At 45.6% G+C, this 23,823-nt stretch overlaps 1 protein-coding gene across 3 annotated transcripts in view; it reads right to left on the bottom strand.

The window, feature by feature from the left end:
* The window catches only part of GRID1 (glutamate ionotropic receptor delta type subunit 1), a 793,647-nt gene that overhangs the window by 9,488 nt on the left and 760,336 nt on the right, over positions 1–23,823 (bottom strand). For 2 of the 3 annotated variants that reach the window (XM_024253748.3, XM_054522339.2), the window contains 2 exons: positions 9,120–9,286; positions 2,642–2,882 (listed from right to left, as the gene is read on the bottom strand). In XM_024253748.3, coding sequence (XP_024109516.1) covers positions 2,642–2,882; positions 9,120–9,286 — 408 coding nt within the window. Of the gene's footprint in view, positions 1–2,290; positions 2,382–2,641; positions 2,883–9,119; positions 9,287–23,823 lie in introns of all 3 variants that reach the window. The other variant, XM_063727589.1, reaches the window with a different exon arrangement.

Genomic DNA, 23,823 nt, shown 5'->3' with positions numbered 1-23,823 from the left:
GAGAGAGGGAAGAAGGAAGGGAGACATTGCATTTGAAATTTGGAAACCCATAAAAATACGAAAAATATGGAACATTTCCATGCAACCCTTCTTAGCAACACCAGAAGGGGTTGGAGGACAGGCAGCTGCTGTGCTTTTCCAACCTGCCTCTCTCCATGTCCTCATTCCTATCTGGAAGCAGGTTGGCAACAGGGGCAGGAAGTCCCACATTCTGGAAGCAGGGCTAATGTATTCATCATTTCATAACTGAGATCCTGGACTTATGCAGAAGCCAGAATAAAAGGTAGGATGTTTTACCGGCAAGAAAGGAGCTGTTCCTCACAGCTAAATTATCCCTTGGTCTCCTGGTCTCTCCATTTTTTTCTCTTTTCTTTTCTGTCTTCCTATCTATGTCTCTTTAACAATCACCAGTCTCTCTCTCTCTTTCTCTGTCTCTCTCACACACATAGACCACAACAATTAACTGTGGGTGGTCCAGGCTGAAATTGTCCAAACCGTCACTAAACTAGGCATTGTGGAGGGACAAAGCTAAAAGCAGACAATGACTTCCCATCCAAAGGACAAGCTCTCCCTGCATGTGGCTCACAGATGATAGGCTAGAGGCTGGGGCTGAGCCTGAACCTGTGTCTCCAGGCCCCCACCCTTGCCCACAGTTGCCCAGGAAGACAAAATCCTGACAGTGCAATTTTCATCCACCTGGAGACCCTCCCCTGCTCCCCTGACACAAGGGACTTTTGCACAGAGGAAACCAGGCTGAAGACTTATGGAAAACAAGCAAAACCCAAAACAAACACCATGGAGCGGGCGCAGCGTGGGCCAATTTGGGGACCTGGTCTTTCCCATCCTTCTCATCCTTCTTGGTTCTACTGGGGGTGGCTTTGGGGCCACCCCACCATAGCTGCCCACTGATGCTTCTGTGCATAGAGACCTGGGTGGTGACAAGCAGGTGAAGTGTGCACACTGGTCATGGCGTGGAGGGGCTGACATGATGAGGAGAGGTCAGATATGTGTAGCCTTGCCTTACAACTGCTTGTCAGAATAATTCACTGTCCCTCCCACTGACTTCTTTATACAAAATTTTCCAGTAGCCAAAGAAGCTTGGGACAGAACCATCAACTGTTCCTTTCAGGGCCTTTTCCTCAAAGGTCTGTCTTCCTTCCCTTCTGAGCTCCAAGGGTAATAGGACAGCCACTGAAACTGCAGCTGGCCCCAGCTTCACCTTCCCTTACATGGAGATACACAGAAAGCCGGAGAGGAAGACAGATGTCCCCGAACATTGCAGATGTACTGAGTTAAGCAGTGTTGTCCTTCCAGGGAAGAGACAGCATAAGGACAGAGAGCTCACTACGTGGTATAATGCAGAGTCCTGTAAAGGAGTGAGGGGCGCCCACCCCTGTCCTCACCCCTGACCTGCCAGGAATGCCCTTATGGACCAATGAATGGAGGGTGCGATGTAGACAGACACCCAGGCCACAGGCATGGTGGACCCAGCCTTCCTGTCCAGAGGTGCCAAATCCCTTCCCGAAATCAGTCTGAGAAGGAGCCCGCTGGCTCTTACCTCCTCCTGGCTGTTTTTCTTTCCTGCCCCAGTTTATTTTTTGTGCCCCTTGGACCTCCTACTTCTGAAACCATTTAATGAACTGCCCAGTACTATCTGAGCCTCCAGTAAAAACAAGAACAGGCAAAAAACAAAAACAAAACAGAAGTGCTTTTGGGTTTGATGCAGGTTGCTTTACCACTTCCTGTTTGAGGTTTATATCCATTTGCACCCACAGAGTCTCTAAGCAGAGCTGTGGTTCTAGACATAGCTGAGGTCTATGTGGCAGAGAGTGACAGCACCATGGATGGTGTGGCTGGGCATGTGGAGTTTCTGCTGGCAAAGCATCACCACAAAATGACACTCCTTTCCACCCTCCCTTAGGGCAAAGATCTCCGGGGGACCTTAGTGAAGGCTTTATTTCAGAAAAAAAAAAAAAAAAAAAATTAAAAAAAAAGAGCTTGCAGAACACAAACCCAGTAAGAAGGAAGTGTGGAGGGGCAGAATCAGTTTGCAGTTGGCACACGCAGGGAGGGATGTGCCCAGAACCCGGAGTGTGGACAGAGCTAGTGTCACCCAGGCTGGATGCACCCAGGAGGGGCAGGGGCAAGGCTGGGCCCTGCAAGAAGGAGGAATATAGGGAGAAAGGAGTGCTGGGAGGGACAGGATCCCCTGATGCGCTGGGAGAGCAGCGCCCTGTGTCCCTTGGTGAGAAGTCAAAGAGAATCAGGAAGGAATGGGCTCCTCTCTTACCCTACAGGTGGTCTCTCCAGGTCAGGGTGGAGGCACATGGGCGGGGCAGGGTAGGGAAGGGCTCTCTGGCGCTGCCCACGCTGTACCTGCTCTATAGATAAATACAGGACTTTAGTGGCTAAGGCTGGCACTGCAGCACTTTGTTCAATCATGAAAACATCTCCTACATTTCTTCTCTAGTTTTAAAAACAAAATAAAACAATAACAAAATCCCCCAATATAAAACACTGCTGTCTCCAGACAAGATGACTCAGGTATATACTAACTAGAAACAACCTGCCCTCCCAATGGCCCAGTGTGACACTCCTGCCTCTAGGCTGCGAAAAGGAGGGCAGGCCCCAGGGTGCTGACCTCCTTGGGGGTCTCCTGGTGGCACCGGTTGCTGTTCCACCACAACTCCAGGGCAGCCACCAGGCAGGCCAGGAGCAGGCCAATGGCCAGGATGCAGAAGACCCCGGCGAAGCTGTGCAGCTTGAGGGATTTGCCGTCAGCCTGGGCGCTGGCATGGCTGGTGAGGTCACAGCGGCCCATGTGCGGCCACCACTTCTGCTTCAGCACATCCAGGTCCCCTGTGTCCTGCAGCTCCAGGATCCTGCAAGACACAATCAAGGTGAGCTCTAGCCACTGACTTCATCAACTCAGCCACCAGGGCACTGGCCCCTGCCCCACCATGCTGGCCCCACCACAGACAACATTGAGCCATCCTAGCAGCTTTCTGCCTTAGCTCTTGTCTTCCCAGTCTACTCTCCACACTGCAGGTAAAGTGTTTTTCCCAAAATGCACATTAGGTTTTGTCACTCCTCTCCCCAACAGCCCCTCTGCCCTTTCCCACCCTATCCCACTGCCCAAGGATAAAGTCTAACAGCAAATCACATAAGGCCCATCACATGGATTCTGTGGCAAGAGCTCAAGATAAAACTGGGAAATACAGAAATGAAAGAGGCAAACATGTAGGTTGTGGATTTAGGATATTCCTGATCATGAAAATGCTTTCTTTTGAGCTTTCATTACTATATCCTAAGTCTCTCCCACTGGGATTCACCAAATCATTCATACAATCATTTGATTTGAGGATCTTCTGTGCTTTGCCTAGTATGATGATCAGCACTACTGAGCTTATGGTCTAGAGATACAATCACTGACCCTAAAAAAATTAGCTCAATCAAAGTGCAGGCAGAGCTGTGATAAAAAAAAATAAATCAAAGTAGAGGTTCTAGGAAACACCACATGGTGAGTGGTGTCCACTGGAGGACTAGAGAAATCCTCACTGAGGAGCCAAAATGTAAGGGGAAGCTTGAAGGATGACTAATCATAAAACAGCTCACATGGGTCTAGCATGTTCTAGTGCCAAGAAGTATCCTCCATGCTTGGCAAACAGTGTTGAATCCTCATTTGCATGCCAGTCCTTTGAGATGGTTATTCCTATTTTCCCATTTTACAGAGAAGGAAATCAAGGCAGGGAGAGGTGAAATGTCTTGCCAAAAGTCATTATGAGGCTGCCGGGGTTGGCTTTCAACTTGGGGGAGGAAGAAACTTCCTAAGACTAAAACCCCATGTGAAAGTCATGTTTGGGGTAGCATTTAGCACATTTAAGAAGCAGAAAAATGGCCAGTGAGGCTATTGGGTGGTATGGGAGCAGGCGTCAGGTGAGGACAGGGAAGAAGGCAGAGCCCAGAACACGGGCTCTGAGCGGGCATGAGAGGCAGTTTCGATTTCATCATGTGTGCAATGGTGGGACAACCCATGCTGCTTCTATACTCCCCATTGTGGTTTTCTTTGGTTGTGGTATTTTGTCTGTAACCCAGGAGTCTTAACAGAGAGCCAGTGGTAGCTGGTAGCACCCAGACCCCAAATACCCAAGCTTTCCATTGGGGAGTGGAGCTCTTTAAGCCTGATCCATGGTGATATATTCAACTGATAACATCAGTAGAGGTCCCTCTGAGTTCTCTGGGTGTGTGTCGTTAGAGAGCAACAGTTGTTTACAGCCGGGAAAAATTCACTGCCCACTGGACAGTTGTGTGATCTCTACCCTAGACCTACATTCCAGGTCAGCTGTGACCACAGACCTGAGGCCTTGCTCAGTTCCCATACATGGGCTTGTGTCTGGTGGAGACCAGAGCCACAACCCTGAGGGGGTCCCAAGATGTGTCAGCATCATGGGCCCAGTATAGCATGGCCTCTTGATGGCTGGGAATGGCCTGACTCAGTGCAAAGATTGGCTTTGGAGGCACCAGACCTCACCTGGACCAGGGACTTGCCCCTACTAAAGCTCAGTGTTCTCATCTTTGCAACATAAACTGTTGATCTCCACTTAGATGAGCAGATCCTTCAGGACAGCAGCTGTCGGTTACTCTGTTTTCCCTGAGCAAGCACAGTGGATGGCACCACTAAGGCTGTCTGTTGTGTCAATAAATGTGTGAATGTACTAATGAGTAATGAAAACTTGACTAAGATGGCTGTGGTTAGATATTGATATAATGTCCATTAAGTGCTTAGGGCACTGATCAGCATGTAAGACACAGAATGTGGCTGTGCATTCAGGGACTTAGTTGTTAAGATACATGTGCATTTATATGGTTTGGGGTCATGCTTAGATTTCCCCAGAACACTACGGACCTCTCTCATGGCACATCACATGGTGAACTGGACAGCCGCAGTGTTGCCCCACCTCATATGGATCATGTCGGGCCAACTCCGTGGCTGCATGTCTGCCTGTTCACTGGCCTTAATAAGTCTCTGCTGGTAGGGGTGAGGAGGCTGAGCCTCCTGGCAGTTGCAGGAACCTCAGGGACAGATAGGCAGGACCTCAGCGCCTTTGAGGCGGTCAGCAGTTGAAGAACTAGCTAGCTATGGATAGACAGCAGAGCTTCGTGTTCATGGATATCCATTCAAATCCAGACTTGGAGCCTCTCAAATTTAGCTCTCTCATCACTAAAGCCTGAGGTTATAATAAATGTACCTACCTCACAGGATATTGCGACAAAATGAGAAGAGGGAACACATACAGACCGTTAGCTCGAGATCCAGCCAGTAATCAGAGCTCCATAAAAGCTGGTTAGTAGTTGTCAGCCTGATGGCCACATTGACCAGTAGCCTTAACCTGCCAGCACTGATATGAGCGACCTTTTATAGAGAACACAGTAGGAGCTGATCATATTACACTGTTTGAATCCTCATAACAGCCTGCAAAGTGGTTCTTATTACGTCTATTTTACGTCTCAAAGACCTAAAGCTTAGAATCTAGATGACTTGCCCACTGTTGTAATTAGAAAGTGGTGATGCTGCTCATCAGAGCTGGGTCATTCTGACCCAGGAGGCCATGCTCTTTCCAGAACAGCAGGCTGCTCTCCCGGGGCCAGCTTCTGGCCTAGGGGATGGTGAGGCTCTGGCCAGATGGTGGTTGTGGGGTCAGATCCCCACTCCTCCGCTCATTAGGCAGATCCTGTGCAATGTCAGGCAAGTTGCTTAATTTTGCTGACCTTCTCTTCTTCCTGCTCTCTATAATTGTATACATTTTTTGTACCCAATCTTATCCCAGAATGATAGTAGGGCAATCTATAGGAAAACATAACATAAAACAAAAAACCTAAACAAACAAAAAGGAAATTTAAGTATGGAAGGGACAGAGGAAAGATAAAACAAGCCGCAGGTACAAAATGACTTTGAGACTGAGGCTAAACTAATGCACGCCATAATAATCCATACTCCCGCTTACGAGGAAGCCAGAGGGATAATAGCCACTTCCTGAAGCCGGTTGTTCTATTTTCCAGACAGATATAATTGCAGATGCTTTTTTTTATTCAATAGCTGTGGAGCCTGCTACACAGTAGGTGCTCAATAAATGGCTATTAAGTTGCTAAACATTTATTGAATGCCCACTCTGCATGCTGTGGTCTGAAAGCCTGTTTATAGCACATAAGCCCTGCCACACACGCACATACATCTACAACCTGTCCTCTGCCAAAGCAAAGGAGCATATCTTTATTGAAGGAAATAGTTTAGTTCCCAGGATGAAGGGAAAGACAGTTATAGCAGTTCCACATAAGGCTGGGACCTATCATTTATACCAGAACCTGTTTTCTGCAAATGGCATGAGGCATTGCTCTCAGGACCTATCCCTTCATTCCTCTGAAGCATGCCCTAGCTAGAGGCAGCTCACAGTTCTGAATGCACCATACAACAAAGCCCCCCCGCCTTTTTTTTTTGAGAACAGGGTCTCGTTTTGTCGCGCAGGCTAGAGTGCAGTGACATGATTTCAGCTCATTGCAACCTCCACCTCCTGGGTTCTAGCAATTTTCATGCCTCAGCCTCCCAAGTAGCTGGGATTACAGATGTGTGCCACCACATCCACCTAATTTTTTGCATTTTTAGTAGAGACAGGGTTTTGCTATGTTGGTCTGGCTGGTCTTGAACTCCTGGCCTCACGTGATCTGCCCACCTCAGCCTCCCAAAGTGCTGGGAGCCACTGCACCCAGCCCAACAGAGCCTTTTAAAGAAACACTGGCATCAGTAAGTTGGCACCCTGAGGTCTGAGTGTCCCCACTCAAGGGATGATTCCAGCCCAGGAGGAACTGTACCATACAAGAAGATGAGGAAACTGTGGGAGGCCAGCACAGGCCACTGGTGACGTTTCCTTATAATCATAGAGCACATGCCTTCTGATGAAAGCAGATAGTAATCAATCACTATTTGCCAAAATGACATGGAAACTGGACTAGCCACATTTGATTATGGTGACTACTGGAGTCAGGCAAGCAGCCCATGGGGTCTCTGTTGGGAGGTTTTGCACAGGGACCTCACGGTCAGTGAGTGGACAGGTAGTGGGCAGGCCTGTTTCAGAAAGCCTGGTCTCTGGAATCATACACCCCATGTTGGCCCTGGCCCTGGTCCTCTGAAGCCACACAAAGGACATCTCACTCCTTCTGCCCCCAGCAAGGCTGACGATATTGGAGGTGGGCAGCCACACTGCTCCCCACTCATCTCCACCTTCTCCAGGTTGAGTATTCTCAGGTTCTGCTCTGACCTAATGGGAGCCCCCTCTGCTCTGACTCCATTCAGCAATCCAGCCAAGACCCGGGCTCCTGGACTAATGTCTGCTGCCTCTTCTCTCCAGTGTGTCAGTGTTCACTTCAGCAGACTCTCAGGAGCCATCTGAGCAGTGTGAGCACACGAGGACTCTAACCTTCCCTCGCTGGGGCCCCTGTGCTTCCATGAGCGCTGCCTTGGGGCACATTAGCGGTCTTGGTGCTGCTGCTGTGTTGGCCCCATGGGCTCTCTTATCATCTGTTCTAGAGAGATGCTCAGAGGTTGATGGTCTGTGGAATCATCCTGAGCCTCCCATCTCGGAAAACCAACTGGTGCGAACCTCAAGAACACCAACGTGTTGTAAATCCTGGAGAGAAGCCATTCTTTCTTCATGCATTTAATCTGAGCAATTGATAAATCACTACTCCTCCTTCCCTCTTGTCATCTCTCTCTGCTCCAGAGAGCAGAGGGAGGAACAGAACGTATACTTGATTAAATTTAAGGGAAAACCCAAAAGCCTCATTTACCTTAATTAGCCCTACTCTTTTCCTCAGTTTTGTAAAGAAGCCACTGAATGGACTGGTTGCAGGCCCTCCTCCTCAGCCTTCCCTTGATGGGGCTGAGGCTCAGGTACTCATGAGCAGAAGGGCACAATCTGGACATCTAGAGTGTGAGAGAAGGGAGGTCATGGTGCTTGGAGATCCAGCAGCCACGTGGGCATAGCACTAGGGCTCAGGAGACCTGGATTCTACTCCCAGCTCTGCCAGCAACTGGCTCAGCAATCCAGATATCCTAGTTACCCTCTGAACTGCAGGATGTTAAAGAAATGGTTTATAAGGGCTCTCACATCTCCAAAAAGAAGTTCCTTCGTACTGAAATTCATGCATTAATCAGTCAATGAGTGTTTCCCCTGAGACTGGCACGATGCCAGCCTTTTCATTCAGATGCTTCTGCCTCATTTTGGATTTGGGTGGACTCTGGCAGAGCCTGCCCCAGGCTTTCCGCACTAGGCTCTGCAGATTCATCCCTTCACCCAGAAAAATGCCCTTCACAGATGTGTGCAAGAAGATGGCCCAAGGCTTAGACACCTTGGGGACAGGAGTCCCTGTTCGCAGGCTGACTACTGGACAAAGGCCACTGAACTACCCATGCCCCACTTCCACCCTTTATGGCTAAGGCCACATCCCTTCCCTGCCCCAGCAGACAGCATCTCCTTGGACCAGGAAACTTCTGCCCTACAATCAGAGGCCCCATCCAGCCATGTGAAATAAATATGGAGACATTCTGCTTCTCTGACCCTAAAAAAAAAAAGTCAAAGTCTCCACATTGACTACTGCCACATTACAGGTACATTTCTCTTTAAAAGTGATTAGTAGGCCCTTATCAGATCCTGCTAATTATTCATTTTTCTGGCTAACTCCTCCTCATTCTTCCAGCTTCAGGTGTCCCCTCCTCTGGGAAGTTCTCCCAGATATCCTGGGTCTAGTGAGATGCCCTTTTCTCCCCACGTCCACCCTAGCAACCTGAAGACGTCCTTGCCATGTGCTAATATGCCCTAGGCTGGCATTACCTGCTCATACCAGAGATCCCACAGAGACTCTGAGCCTTCCTGGAAGGGACCATATACTTCCACAGGGTCTGAGGGTAGGGGAAGAGGAAGCAGTGGGACATAGTAGGTGCTTAGGAAAATGTGATGAACAAAGATGTTTGCATTGGCTCTTATCTTCTAAGAGGTTATTCTCCTACCTACCATCGACCACTAGAGTCCCGAGGCAGCGGTAGTCACCTCGCTGCCCAAGCCTACCTCTGGGAGAAGAGGTCCCTGTAGGGGCTGCCATGCTGCAGGGCGATCCCATAACCCTTGCTGCTGATGCTGTTGCCGATGACAGTCACCGAGCAGTCGTCGTCCGTCAGGGCTGCGTATTCCACCACGGCCACATCCCACAGGAAGGCGTAGTTCCCCTTCTTTGCCTGAAAGATCAAAATTACCATGAAGTCAGGCAGTCCTGGCCAGCTGTGTCAGCTTTGATTGGTGAGCCATCTTGATGGTGGGATTTGAGGGACCCATCCTCAATGGTCTTCCTACCCACCAGACAGCAGAGCAACTCTGCTACTGTTTTCTGGCCTACAAATGCCAGCATTGGTTGAGGCCACTCACTTTGACTAGACATAAAAAGTGTGCAGGCCAGCCACAAAACATCTCATGGAGAGGGGAAGGGCAGAGGAGCTAGAAGTGGGCTCTAAGACGAGATTCCTGGTCACAGTGCCATGCGCCTATGTCTCAGACTAGAGGGCTCAGCCTTGGAGAGCACAGAAAATCTATTGCCAGGTGACTGAGATTCTCAGATCAGAAAAGTTGGGGAGCATAACAGTTGGGGATGAGGAATAGGGGAGAATAGAACTGTGGCAGATCTTACCCACTGATATTTCTACTTAGAACTTGTCTGAGCTCTGCTTAGGGTGAATGTGGAAAATAGCCCTGAATTCAGTGCCCCGGAGTAATGGTGACTTAATATCAAGCACAAGCACACGTCTAGAGCCCCCTCTGCATGAGGAAAAATCCATTAGGGACAGGGCTTGACTGTTATGGTGCCACACCAGGCTTCTGCCACTTGTCTTTTACTGCCCACATATGAAGGTATGCACATGCCTGCACACACCCCTACACATGCACACACATGCCTGTACACACATGCCTGCACACAAACACACCTGTGCACACGCACATACATGTGTAATACACACACATATATGCACCCATAAATATGTGTGCACATACGCATGCACACACTCACATGCATATATGTTTGTACACACACGTAAACATATATATGCACACACAGGTGCAGGTTTCTGGTGTCACTATCTCCACATCAGTGCAGTGGTGGCATATTCTTCCATCAGGAATTTGCCTGCAGTGACAGCTAAAGCCCTACTCTGTCGCACTCATCCACAGCAGAGGTTCTCTTCTATCCTGAACCACAATTCTAACTTTGCCTGGAGTTTGGGCACTCGGAGGGAATGTAAGCTGCTTTACTTTCTGGAAGGAGATGCAAACCTGACACTGTCACCTGGCCATCTTAAAACAAAGTAGAATGTTCTTAATGCAGCAAAGTGCCTGCCTTTAATGCTATAGTGAGCACACAGATGCCCCTTTGCCACTTCTTTCCTTTTTACCATGGCTTGCACTAGATGATAGGGGGCCTCATTATGGACTTAGTGACAGCACTGAAACATCCCAGACAATAATAGGCCATGCTGGCAAGCTACAGGCTTCTTGGCATTGTTGAGGACATTGTCCCTGGCTCCTGCCTTTGTTCAGTTGAGTCTTCATGTCCACTGAGACTTTCCAAAGACTGTCATAGCTACTTAGATGAAGTTAGTCAAGATTTTATTTCTTTCAAGACCCCAAGTGCCCATGGCCCAAGGCAGCTTATTTCCTTGTCAGAAGTTCTCCATTAGAAGGATTTGTGGGCAGAGTATGACCTCCTGTAGTGGGAAGAGCCTGTTCCCAGACATTCAGACAATTTTGCCCAACGACCTTGTAAGAAATGACACACACCTGTGCTACTCATTGACTTTCACCTCGGGGAGCAATCCAAATATTACACCAAGGCCTCAGTCCTCAACCAATCAAATTTCAGAAGTCCTAAAGGACTTTGACCTAGGTTGCAAAATTACACACATCTCTTTCCTTCCTTGTAGGAAGATAACAGTCCTATAAATTTTTCCTGCTGGCAAACAAGTTTTCTCTCAAAAAGATAGACATATTCAACCTCTTAGTAACCAAGTTTATCAGCAAAATGTTGACTTATGACCTAATATTTGGCTTCAGTCAGACTTTGGAGCATTTCACATCCATGCTTGCAATTCAACATGACAGTCAGACATTGTTATTTGTACGATTTCAAAAGGGTATGTCACGTTGAGGGAAAAATTAAGATAAAGGTTTGTTTCTACATTTCAAGTGATGCTCCAAGAATGAAAACAAAATATGCTGGCTTAGAGAGAATGGAAAGGGACTCCAAGGAAAGCCTGATGTGGCCACTCTAATGGGGCACTTGGCTTCCTTCAAGCCATTTGGGCATTTGTGACTCAGTTTGGGCTCAGGGACAGGTGAGCACAGCTGCATGAAAGCACCCACATTTATAGTCCTGCTGGCCTAAGCTGAGAAAGAGGGAACATCCAGAAGGGATGCCGGCAATGGCTCAGCCTCAAATCCCTGCTAACCAGGAAGGAAGTCCAGAGCAGACAGTAGGAGCTGCCTTCTGGACCTACTGAACACTCCATCTCCCCACTTGCCTGTTTGTAAACAGGGACTAAGTTCATCATTATATTTATTTTTTCTTTTTTAAAAAAAATATAGACAGTCTTGCTATGTTGCCCAGGCTGAACTTGAACTCCTGGGCTCAAGCAATCGTCCTGCTTCAGCATCTTGAGTTGCTGGGACTACAGGTTCACGCCACTATGCCAGGCTGCCAATATATTTCTTGTGTCTGCTTGAGGAAGCATGTGGCTGGATCCCACATCTGCCTGAAAATGCCAAAGCAGGAGCACTTAGAGAGGGTGCTATCCCACATTTTGTGATGGGACCTGGAGGTAGGCTCTAGGATGAGCTTTCTCATCATGGCATGGGCTTATGTCTCAGATCGGGGGGCTCACCTTTGGAGAGGGCAGAAAATCTAATGCCAGGGGATTGCAATTCTACAGAAATGTAGGAGAGTATAACAGTGTGAAGATGAGAAAGAGGGGAGGATGGACTGTGGTAAATCTTACCCATTTGATATTTCTACTTAGAACTTGACTGAGCCCTGCTTAAGATGAACACAGGAAATGGCCTTGACTTCAGTGCCTCCAAGAACTGGTAACAATATCCAGCACAAGTACATGCCTAGAGCTCCCTGTGCATGGGGAAAACCCCTTTATGGACAGGACCCTGACAGGGCCAAATCAGAAGCTCCAGTGGTGGCAGGACAGGCCAGATTCTAGCTCTGTCCTTAGGAAATACCCTCCATTGCTAAATGTCGTCTTCACTTCCTTGGCATCCTAGAGCTTTCTCAGCCTTTCTCTTTCAACTCCATGCTGAGTAAAAGGCAGTGCTGAAGTCTTTCTTTGGGTCCCCAAGTTCATCTGTTTCCAGGAGAACTTTCTGGACCTTGCAGACATCTCCCCAGTTTCCAGTGTGTCACAGAGCCTGTCTGAGACATAAGGCTTCTTAGGTCTGACCATACTGTCAGGAACATTGCAGATGCCAGCTCTAAGAAGTTAAAATATCCCACCCATCATGGCCCTGTTGTCTTTATACAGACCCTCTTCTTATTCCCTTGCAGAATGAGCTCCATCCTGCCCCCACAAAAACTCTAAGCTTTGCTTCTTCCTTGTAGGGTCAGAATCAGTTTTCCACATGGCCCCAAATAATGATGAATTCACACCGTTATTCTGTGCTACTTATCTACAGGTCTGGCTTCCCCACTACGGGGCAGGGTGGGGGGACACCAAATATATCAAGCGTCTGCCTCCAGGACAGCCAAGCATCTCCTCTCTTCCCTGCCCCTCCTGTTGCAAGTTCACCCTCCTCCTTCCTTGAGTCTCAGCATTTCCTCCAATCCCGCTCCTAGGTTCAGACCCCTCCTGTGTGTGTGCAACCTCTTATCTAGCCTCTAGTTCTATTAGGAAAGCATGTCTACCCCTTTCTTGCCTTGCTCCATCCCTTCACCTCCATTTCAGAGATCTCTCACATTAGGAGGCATTTGTCATTTCCTATTTATATTAACTCTTTTCTGTTGAGGATGTTTTTCAGGCTCTGGAAAGGACAGAGCATCAGCAGAAATCTAGCTTCCTCTCAAGCTTGTGCTGTGGTCTGGTGCTTGTAGAGGGAGGAGGGTGAACCCAGCCATCTCCTTGCAGGTGTCCCAGAATCCCTTGACCAAGTGTCACAACAGATCTTTAGATCTGCTATTTTTTGCCACTTCCTATTCAGACCAACTCCTTCTTCTTGTATCTCCCAGTACTGTCTTGTCTCTACTTACAGGTGGCTGTGGGGAGTTGAGGAGGATAATGTCTGAGAATAGGCATGATAGGTGGTGAGCTGTTTGCAAATAGATTGTTGGCATTTATCTCACAATGCCTAAAAGATAAAAGGGATGCCACTGATTTGAGTTCTGCTATTAAAAGAAAACAAAAACAAACACTGTATTTCACCTTTCAATGGGTTAAGTTACCTTTATCTGGCTTGGCTAGTCCATTTATAATATGAAATGCATTCTGAATTTCCAATCACTGACTCACCATGGATCAATACCTTAGCATAAGGCTGGTGGAAAGTTAGGCTGGAGACAAGGCTGTGGATACAGCCGAGCTTGCTCCAAGCCTTTAGCTCTCTGCAGAGCCTAGGTGGGCATAGACACCCAACGCTCCAGGCCCTTTTGACCCCACAGAGCCCTTCAGGACTAGTTACAGGGTCCTGGGACTCCAGCCCCCATGTTTCTTCCAGGAGCTATGAAACGTATTTGCAGATCATCCAAGAAAGCAGAGGTCTGAAAACTAATATGTGTAAGTGGCCAAATTACATTTCTAGCACTTTTTTTAAAAATTGATAATATCTAGTGGTAAAGAAATTGTGAAAAAAATGTGTGTAATCCTTCATGGCTACCGGCACCACAAAATGATGCAACCCTTTGGAGAGTAATACAATAATACAGAACACAAATGTTTAAAGCTGCTCATGTCTTTCACCTTTGCAAGTTGGGAATTTAACCAAAAAAGTAACCTAAGTATATCTAAAATGCATGACAAATATTCTAAATTAAGAGTTGACTCTAAAGTAAACATAAGGTTTAAATATTTACTATTAGGGAAATAACTTAATAAATTATGACTCATAAATGTGATAGCATTTTATGTAACAGATAGTAATATAAAGACTTTACAGAAACACTATATATTTATATATATACATATATATGAATACTTAAGGAAAATGGCAGAAAATAATAGGATGAACAGACTATTATTGATAGATACAGTATTATTACTGTTGTGTGTACATGTGAAATGTAATATTCTAAAAGATGGATCATCACCTAATAGAGTGGGATAAGTGATAATTTTCTAAACAAGTGGGTGAAAGTGTTGTCTTTATTTAACCTTGTTTCACAGTTTGTTCTATCATGCATGACACAGACAACTAATCCAATCTGCATCCTCCGTGTGCCCCTGGCTCCACTGGAGAAGTGCCCTGGCCCATCAACAGGACACAAAGTCCTGGCAGAGCTCTCAGACCTCTCCAGGACACTGGCTCCCTGATAATACCCAAGCACTTGGGAAAATCTCCTTGACATTTTTGGCCTACTTCTAAACATTTTACTTCATTTCATTCTCCCCTTTTCCTAAAAGAAAAGCAAACAAACAAACATGGTCCAGACAAAAAAAGAGTAGATGCAGGAACTTTAGGGAAAGGAGGAAGAATACCTTGGCAGGAGAAAAAGTCAAAAGCGTGTGAGCATCCATCCCTGGGATGCCAGGACAACAGCAGCTACAGAGACCACCCAGGCTTGTCTCCCAGCAAACACCTTAGCAAACAGATTCCCTTCTCAGTCTACCTGCTCCCTGGGTTGTTGCAAAAGGAAAAAAATTGACATGGTGAGGGAGTCTGGCTCTAACACTTACAGCATCCTCCCTAACATTTAGGGGAATATGATTGGCCTCTATTTGCTGGAGGAAGGTTGGGCTCTACAAAAGAAGCCACAAGTGAGCTGATTGGATGACTTGCTTGTGTTCCATGACTTCACACTGGCAGTAAAATGAGATGGCATTGCCTTTTGTTGCTCCACTGATTCCACCCCTTTTGGAACTTACTTGGAGCACAACCTTTCAGAGACATCAGCCTTTAAGGCAAGAACCTCATTATGCTATTCCATTCCATCCTAACTGCTTTGGAAAGGGACAAGCAACCACACTGCTCCCCCAAATGAGAATGCTGGTGCTGCAAACATCAGTCAGAAATGCTATCTGAAAGGAAGCACAGAAGGAAGCCAGGCGCCTGTAGTGCCAGGTGCAGGGTAGGTGTGGGGCACCTACTGGGTACCAAGGCCTTCAGAAACCTGATCCCTTTTTTATCCATGTAATACTTCTCGAGGGCAGAAGATTCTACCGCATTTACAGACAAAAAAACTGAGGCTCCAAAAAATTAAATGACATGTCCCAAACAAGCCTGAATTATGAACAGTGGAGCCATGTCAACCTGAGTTACTTCTGGCTCCAAAGAAGTCTGTGCTGTCTCCTCTGCCCTGGTTAGACTTATGAAGAATGGACTGGGGAAAATTCACCTACTGGCTTTGCTCTTGGACCACTTCCTAGGGAACATTGCTGGTGACAGACCACACACAAATGGCAATGCCTGTCTTTCCCTAGCTTTAGAAACAAAAGTGTTTTATGGAGTCACTGAAACTCTGGAAGAAGGGAGGACATGGGGTCTGCCCCTTCTCTGTACATCAGGGACTCTTTGGAAACCTGGCACATTCTCCTGTACATGCACCATCCGTGCAGAGTGCATTTTACCTCTGCTTGCAGCCACCACTTATCCCAACGAAGCAGAGCTCAGCCTTTTCAAGCATCCCAAGTCTTAGTTCCTATAGTCATGTTCATATAATGGCAACACATTACCACATGCAACCTGAACCCTGGCTACACTGATACCTGTATTATGTATGCACCATGCCAAACTGTAAGATTCAACAGTAAAAACCCAGACCATCTGCAGAGAAAAAGACAAATTTGCAGTCAGCAGGTGGGAGTGTGGCTGGCATGATATTTCTGGAATGGCAATTTGGTGGGGAGAAATGAATGTTTTTAAAATGTGTACATGCAGCAATTCTACCCCGTGGGATTTATCCTAAGAAATTATTCAATTTTCAAAAAATGTTTGCATAGAGATTTTTTCAGGGCAACACTGTTTAAACTAGTCAGAAGTTGGAAACAACCTAAATGCTCAATAATTGGGAATCAGCTAGGTGAATGATAGTTTATTAGATGGTGGAACATTATGTTACCATTAATATGGTGCTTAAAGAGCACTGATTGTTAAGGGAAATTTCCATGAGAAAAAAGAGGCACCCCTGAGCTGTGAACCAGCCTGGGTTACTGAGTCCAACTGTATGAATTTAAATGCTAGCTCCACGCTTGCTGCCTGTGCAGACAAGTTGTTTAACATCTCTGAGTCTCAGTTCCACTGGATAAACTGGTCCCTACTTCACAGAGTCCTGATAAGGATTAAATTCCTCAATATGTGTGATGTGCTTAGGATCTTGCTTGACATATGGTAAATGCTAAATAAATAATAATCTATCTTATATTGTTTAGTGGAAAAAGAACCTGTTACACTAGAGTATTGACATTGTGACTGCCTTTTAAATTATTATGTAAAACTTTATGTTTGTGAAGAATCAAAAATAAGTGCCAAATACAAGCCATGGTCATCTTTGGGAGGTGCCATATGGGTGGCTTTTGTTGGTTTTGAACATCTCTGTGTTGCCTATGTTTCCTGCAGCTCAGCAAGCCTCACCTTTTGTGATTATGGATATCGAGGCTCAGCCTCCTTCCTTGTGCACAGTGCAGCAGAAAAAGCAGGGTGCCCGTTGTCACAGCCCAGCCCTCCAGTGACCCTACTGTCTCAGCGGCTAAGAATTGTGTCCTAAAAGGACAGTTGTGAGTGGGAAATTCTCGAAGGCAAAACACTGTACCTGGCACAGCATGAGGGCTCAACGCGAGTTCCGTTTCCTGCTCCTTCCTTCAGTTCCCAGATGGTCAGGAGATCCATCTGTCAGCTGTGACTGAAGCATTTTTCCTCCACCTACTCCCCTCCTGCCAGTCACTCCCCCATCTTCACCAAGTCAGCAACACACTCTGTGTGAGTAAGCAGTGTGTGTGCATGAGTGTGTGCATGCAGAAGAGTGTGAGTGTGTGTGTGTTTGTGTGCACGAGAATCGTGTATGTGCATATGTGTAAGTGTGAGGGAGATGTGTGTGTATAGATGTGTACATGCGGATGCACGTGAGAATGTATGGGTGGGCGAGTGTGTGTGCATTCAATAATACATGTTAGTGTCTATAGGTATGTATTTATGTGTATGTGTGCATGGGAATGTGTATGTGTATGGGTGTGTGAATGTGCACATGTTGGAATAATATATGTGCAGGTATGACTGTGTACATGTGTGAATGTATGTGAGGGTGTGAGAATTATGAGTGTGTGTACAGTAAGTGTGAGGGAATGTGTGTGTGAAGGTGTGTGTGTGTATATATGTGAGAATTGTATAAACATGTGTAGGTTGATGAGTGTGTTTATGTGTGAGTGTATGAGTATGTGTATGATTGTGAGCACCATTGCCCCCAGGGAGGCAGCAGAGAAGAGGACTCAGGTACCAAGCTGCTGGAGAACCATGAAGGGTTCAGAAAAACTGGACCTTCAGCTGGAAATAAAGAGCCCATCTCTATAGAGAGAACAATGGAGAGAAGTGATGCAAAATCAAAATGATGTGAGGCTGTGTGGCAGACCATTGGTGGGCCCAGCTAGGAGGTTGCCAGGAAACCTGCTACCCAAAGAATGAAAGGTAAAGACTTTTTAACCAGATCAGACTCTGGACTAGCAAAAGGAGGCAAACCAGGACAGGCTCAGTCGGGGGGCAAGAGATTGCAGCTGAACTCTCCACAAATACTGAAAAAACTGCTTTCCTGAGGGTCCACAGGGCGCAAAGTTAATTTGGCTCCTGGATGCAGCCCAGAGTGAATAGGATGGGAGTGGACAATGAGTTGACACAGCCAAAGGGGACCAAGGCCATCTGGCAGTGGGAAGGCCTCTGGCTTGTGTGGCATGCAGAGCACAAACACAAGGGCAGCCCTTAGCTTTGTCATGAAAGTCCCATGACAAAGAGAGGCCGCCCATGACCTGGGCAGGAGAACCGAGAAGATGGAGGCATCCCCAGGCTACAACAGTAGGACATGGCTCCTGATGGCCAGGCGCCAGGATTTCTGCAAATGATTGCCTGTCTCATCCTGGCATTCCTGTGTCCTAGAGTAACACAGTCAATAGTGAGGAGGACAGGAGTGGATGGAGAGAATGAGAGTAATTTTGCATCTCAAAAAGGCCACCAGTCCCTTTTTTTCCATGAGTTCCTTTTCTTTGTTAAAAAATTTGTATGAATTTAAAGGGTACAAGTGCAGTTTTGTTGCATGGATATATTGCATAGTAGTGAAGTCTGGGATTTTATTGTAACCATCACCCAAATAGCCTACATTGTACCCTTTATGTAATTTCTCATCCCTTACCCCCATCCCACCCTTCCACCTTTCCAAGTCTCTAATGTCTATTATTCCACACTCAATGTCCAGGTGTACACATTATTTAGCTCCCACTTATAAGTGAGAACATGTGGTATTTGATTTTCTGTTTCTGAATTATTTCACTTAAGAGAGTGACCTCCAGTTCCATCCATGACACTGCAAAAGACATTATTTTATTCTTGCTAATGGCTGAATAATATTCCTTTGCATAAATATACATATATATATCACATTTTCTTTATCCAATCAACAGGTTGGTTTCATATCTTTGCTATTGTGAATAGAGCTGCTATAAACATATAACTGAGGTTATCTTTTTGATATAATTTTCTTTGAATAGATACCCAGTAGTGAGATTGCTGGGTAGTTCTATGTTTAGTTTTTTGTGAAATCTACATACTGTTTTCCATAGAAGTTGTAGTAATTTACATTCCCACCAACGTTGTAGAAGCATTCCCTTTTCTCTGCATCCTCACTAACATCTGTTATTTTTTGTCATTTTAATAACAGCCATTCTGACTGCTGTAAGTGATATCTCACTGTTGGTCTAATTCTCTGATGACTAGTGATGTTGTGCATTTTTTTTCATATGCTTGTTGGCCATTTGTATGTCTTTGTTTGAAAAATGTCTATTCATGTCCTTTGCCCACTTTTTAATGGAGGGACAGATAGCCAGAATTTGTAAAACACTCAAACAACTCAACAACAGCAACAATAGCAGAAATGCCTTTTCTCTTATGTTATCTGCCCTTTGATTTTTTAACTTCCTTTATAGAGTCTTCAATCCCAGTTCATAGAGAGCATGGCATGGTAAGTTGGCAAGAACAAGGGTTTGGAGACCGGTAGACCAAGTCTTTCTTTAGCATTCTTGGCCAGCTATCTAAGCCCTCTGAGCTGAATGCCCTCACCTAGAAGACAGGAATAGCATGCCCACCTCACACACTTGTCACAGGAAAAGACAGTGTGGAAAGTGTCTGGTGCATTGAAGAAATGCAAACAATAACACGTTATTCTCATGATCATGACAATCATTATCAGCATTACCCTATAGCTTAAATTTTGGATCCTGATAACAATGCGAGTGCCTTGGAATAAATAACACTTCAATTGTCCTCAACCATCAGCCTAGTAAATTAGAAAAACTGTTAGACTAGGCTGGGTCACAGTCTTGGCCCAATTACTGATTTCGTATCAATTTATAAAAATGGAAGAGGGGCACAGATGGTCCTTCAGGTCTTCTCCAGATATGGCATTCTCAAAGTCTATGCTATAGACTAGTGGTTCTCAAAGTGTGTTTTCTGGCCAAGCAGCATCAGCTCACTGAAGAACTTATAAGAAATGTAAATTATCAGGTCCCATCCCAAGACCCACTAAATAAGAGACTCTTGGAACAAGGTCCAAAATGCTATGTTTTGATAACCATTACAGGTGATCATGATGCATGCTAAAGTTGAGATGTAATGATTTAGACCTCTGGGTCAAATAATTTCTGATCTTCTCTTGAACACAGGTTTAGAAAGGGAAATAGTATTAAAGCTCCAGGGTGTTCAATTGGAGTACTGAATGGAAGAAGGGAAACCATAGAGTTGAGAGATCAAGGCTACCAAAAACAAATTTTAAAGGAAAGTCACACTGAACCTCTTCCTGAAAAGAACTGTACTTTATGCTTTACCAGCTATTTTCTTCCCTTACCATCAATTCTGTTCCCTGAATTTCTTAGAAAGTTCAGGATAAACTTCCGTAGTCCAAATTGTGTACATTTTCCACCCAAGGAAATTGAGTCTCAAAAAGAACCAAGGCCACAGAGTTTGCTATTGGCAGAGCTTCAGTTCCTCCTCAGATCTCCTTGACTGCAAATTGCCTTCCTCTCTGTCACATCAAAAGTTTAATATCAGTAGCTCCAAACAGTCACATTGAGCCCCCTGACCATCCTATCCTCATGGTGGATTTTTTCCCCTCTTCTGCTGCCAGATTCTTATCAAGCTTTTGTTAATGACATCTGCCTGCAGCATCTGACCCTATGGAGACATTATGGCTGCATTCCCTTTTGGGGCCTCCAGCACTTTGGGGAGGAATAGTTTTATTTATTGAGCCAAAAATTGTCCTAGTAAAATAAGATTTCTTATATTTTCAAGAAAAAAGAAGCTGGTTTGGTACAAAGGAAAAAGAAAAGTCCTAAGTTGGAAAAATCAATGCCTCTTTTCTCAAAATCTGAAATTGTACACTATCAGCAAAACTAGGGACTATAAACAACCTTGTCAGTAGGGCAAAGGGACACATTGATTTTCAATGATTTGTCAAAATTTTAAATTGTCCAAAGACCATGATAAACAATAATCTAATCTGAGTTATTCCATGGGAAAAATTAAGAATGACCTAAAAGAAAGAGCAAATCGGTGTGCCTAGATACAAAATAGATTACAAAGGGAAAAGAATGCAGAATGAAGAATGCCATCTCAGGAAATTGAAACAACTTATGAATACATAAATTCAGGGTACACAGACGACAAGCATACATGTGGTCAAATAGCCCATAAAACACAGGAACAGGACTGTGCATATACTCCCTGTGCGCCATGTACACACATGTACACACACACACACACACACGCACACACACAAGAATGTAAGCTTGACCATGCATGTCCTGTTTGCTCCCCTAGCATGATGTCTGGCATAGAGTTGGTGCTAAGTAAATATGTGTAAAGTGATTGAATAAAATACGAAGGGATGGCAAGTAGAATCTGGGAAGCCAGGAGCCTTGGTCTTGGCTTGACTGAGCTGCTGAATGGGGCACATGCTGTTTGCCCCTCCAGGTCTGCCCTCCACCCTTTTCCACCCTGAAGTCTCTTCCAGAGGCTTCACGGACAGCATCAATGGGCACCCTTGGCCTCAGTTTCTAAAATTGAAGAATAAATAAAATACTAATAAAACAACAATCACCACCATAAGCACCATTTGTTCAAGCAAATGTTCTCAAATTCAGAAGCCATGAGGATCACCTGGAGGGAATGTTAAAACACAGATTGCTAACCTCCCTGTTGCCCAGCTTCTAATTCTTAGCTCTGGAGTAGAGTCCAAGAAGGTACATTTCTGACAAGTTCCCACATGATGCTGGCGGTGCTGGAACAAGGCCCACCCTTTGAGAACTACACTGTTAAAATATACTTTTTAATTTTTTTTGTTGTTTTGAGATGGAGTCTTGCTCTGCCGCCCAGGCTTACTGCAACCTCCACCTCCCAGGAACAAGTGGTTCTCGTGCCTCAGCCTCCCAAGTAGCTGGGACTACAGACATGTGCCACCACACCAGACTAATTTTGGTATTTTTTTTTTAATTATTTTATTTGAAGGTGTGGGATACACGTGCAAGATGTGCAGGTTTGTTACATAGGTAAATGTGTGCCATGGTGGTTTGCTGCACCTATCAACCCATCACCTAGGTATTAAGCCTCACATGCATTAACTATTTATTCTGATGTCATCTCTCTGTCCCCCAACAGGCCCCAGTGTGTGTTGTTCCCTTCCCTGTGTCCATGTGTTCTCATTGTTCAGCTCCCGCTTATGAGTGAGAACATGCAGTGTTTGGTTTTCTGTTCCTGCGTTAGTTTGCTGAGGATAATGGCTTCCAGCTTCATCCGTGTCCCTGAAAAGGACATAATCTTGTTCCTTTTTATGGCTGTAGAGTATTCCATATACAGCCATTTTATGGCTGTAGAGTATTAATTTTTGCATTTTTAGTAGAGATGGGGTTTCACCATGTTGTCCAGGCTGGTCTTGAACTCCTGACCTCAAGTGATCCTCCTGCCTCAGCCTCCCAAAGTGCTGAGATTACAGGTGTGAGCCACCATGGCTGGCTCTTTCACATCACTTCTAATCTTTACAATAACTCTGATAAGACCTGGTATTATTATTCTTATTATTCAGGAGCCCGTTAATTTGCCCAAGATCTCACAGCTGGTAAAAGATGGATACGAGAGCCAAATCCAGTTGTTTCAGACCCAAATCCCATTCTCCATTCACTATGCTATGTTGCCTTTAACTGAGCATTTGACTTTACTGAAATAAAGTTTAAGTGAGACCCATGAAACTCTACCCCGAGGCCAAGGTGGCTTTGCCGTCTGAAGCAGCTTCCTCTTAAAGTCTCTTTACCCATGAAGGGTTGCTGGGAACTGGCAACACGAACTGTGTTTGTGAGGACAGAGAAGCAAAATTGCATGCTATCCCAATTAATATTAACGAACATCCCTTCATGTGCTGGGAGACCGTCTCCAGGGGCTTATGTGGAAAAGCCTCATCCTCTAACTCCATTTGTGGCTAAGTATTCCTTTATGGCCTTTGCTAAAATGTCAGAGCTCACACAACAGCCTTGGAGCACTTTGAGGAGCTATAAAAGAGGTCACATTCTGACCAAAAAGATACAAATGGACTCTCATTCCTCACAGCTGAACAAGCTGCGGGCTCTACCTGTCGGAATTTATAGCTTTGTAAAGTCAAAAGAACCATAAAAGTTTACTGGTAGAGGGCTGGGTGAGGTGGCTCACATCTGTAATCCCAGCACTTTGGGAGGCTGAGGTGGGTGGATCACCTGAGGTCAGGAGTTCAAGATCAGCCTGACCAACATGGAGAAACCCCGTCTCTACTAAAAATACAAAATTAGCCAGGTGTGGTGGTGCATGCCTGTAATCCCAGCTACTCAGGAGGCTGAGGCAGGAGAATTGCTTGAACCCAGGAGGCGGAGGTTGCGGTGAGCCAAGATTGCACATTGCACTGTAGCCTGGGCGACAAGAGCGAAACTCCATCTCAAAAAAAAAAAGTTTACCAGTAGAGGGGCTTTATAGGGGTAGTGGGGGAACTCCTGCACAGTCCTGATGGGGGCACTTCTCTCTCTCTCTTTCTCTCTCTCTCTCTCTCTCACACACACACACACACACACACACACAAACAGACTACAATTTCAAAATATAGGACCCAGAGCAAATCTTAATATCCTCATGTTGTAGAGTGAAGAGACCTATCAGCTGTTTATTGGAATACCCCATCCCGGTGGAAACCACTACTTCTACCCAAATATGTTTTATCTTATTGATGATGACAAGATAATGATGACAATGATAATAATAGTAGTAATAACAAAAAGACACAAAAATGGTAGAAAGAGACAGCTAATTT

Source organism: Pongo abelii, chromosome 8, assembly GCF_028885655.2.
Source record: "Pongo abelii isolate AG06213 chromosome 8, NHGRI_mPonAbe1-v2.0_pri, whole genome shotgun sequence".
NCBI classification, from domain to species: domain Eukaryota; kingdom Metazoa; phylum Chordata; class Mammalia; order Primates; family Hominidae; genus Pongo; species Pongo abelii.
The sequence above is the reverse complement of the archived record's forward strand: the minus strand, read 5'-3'. Positions and strand labels throughout refer to the sequence as shown.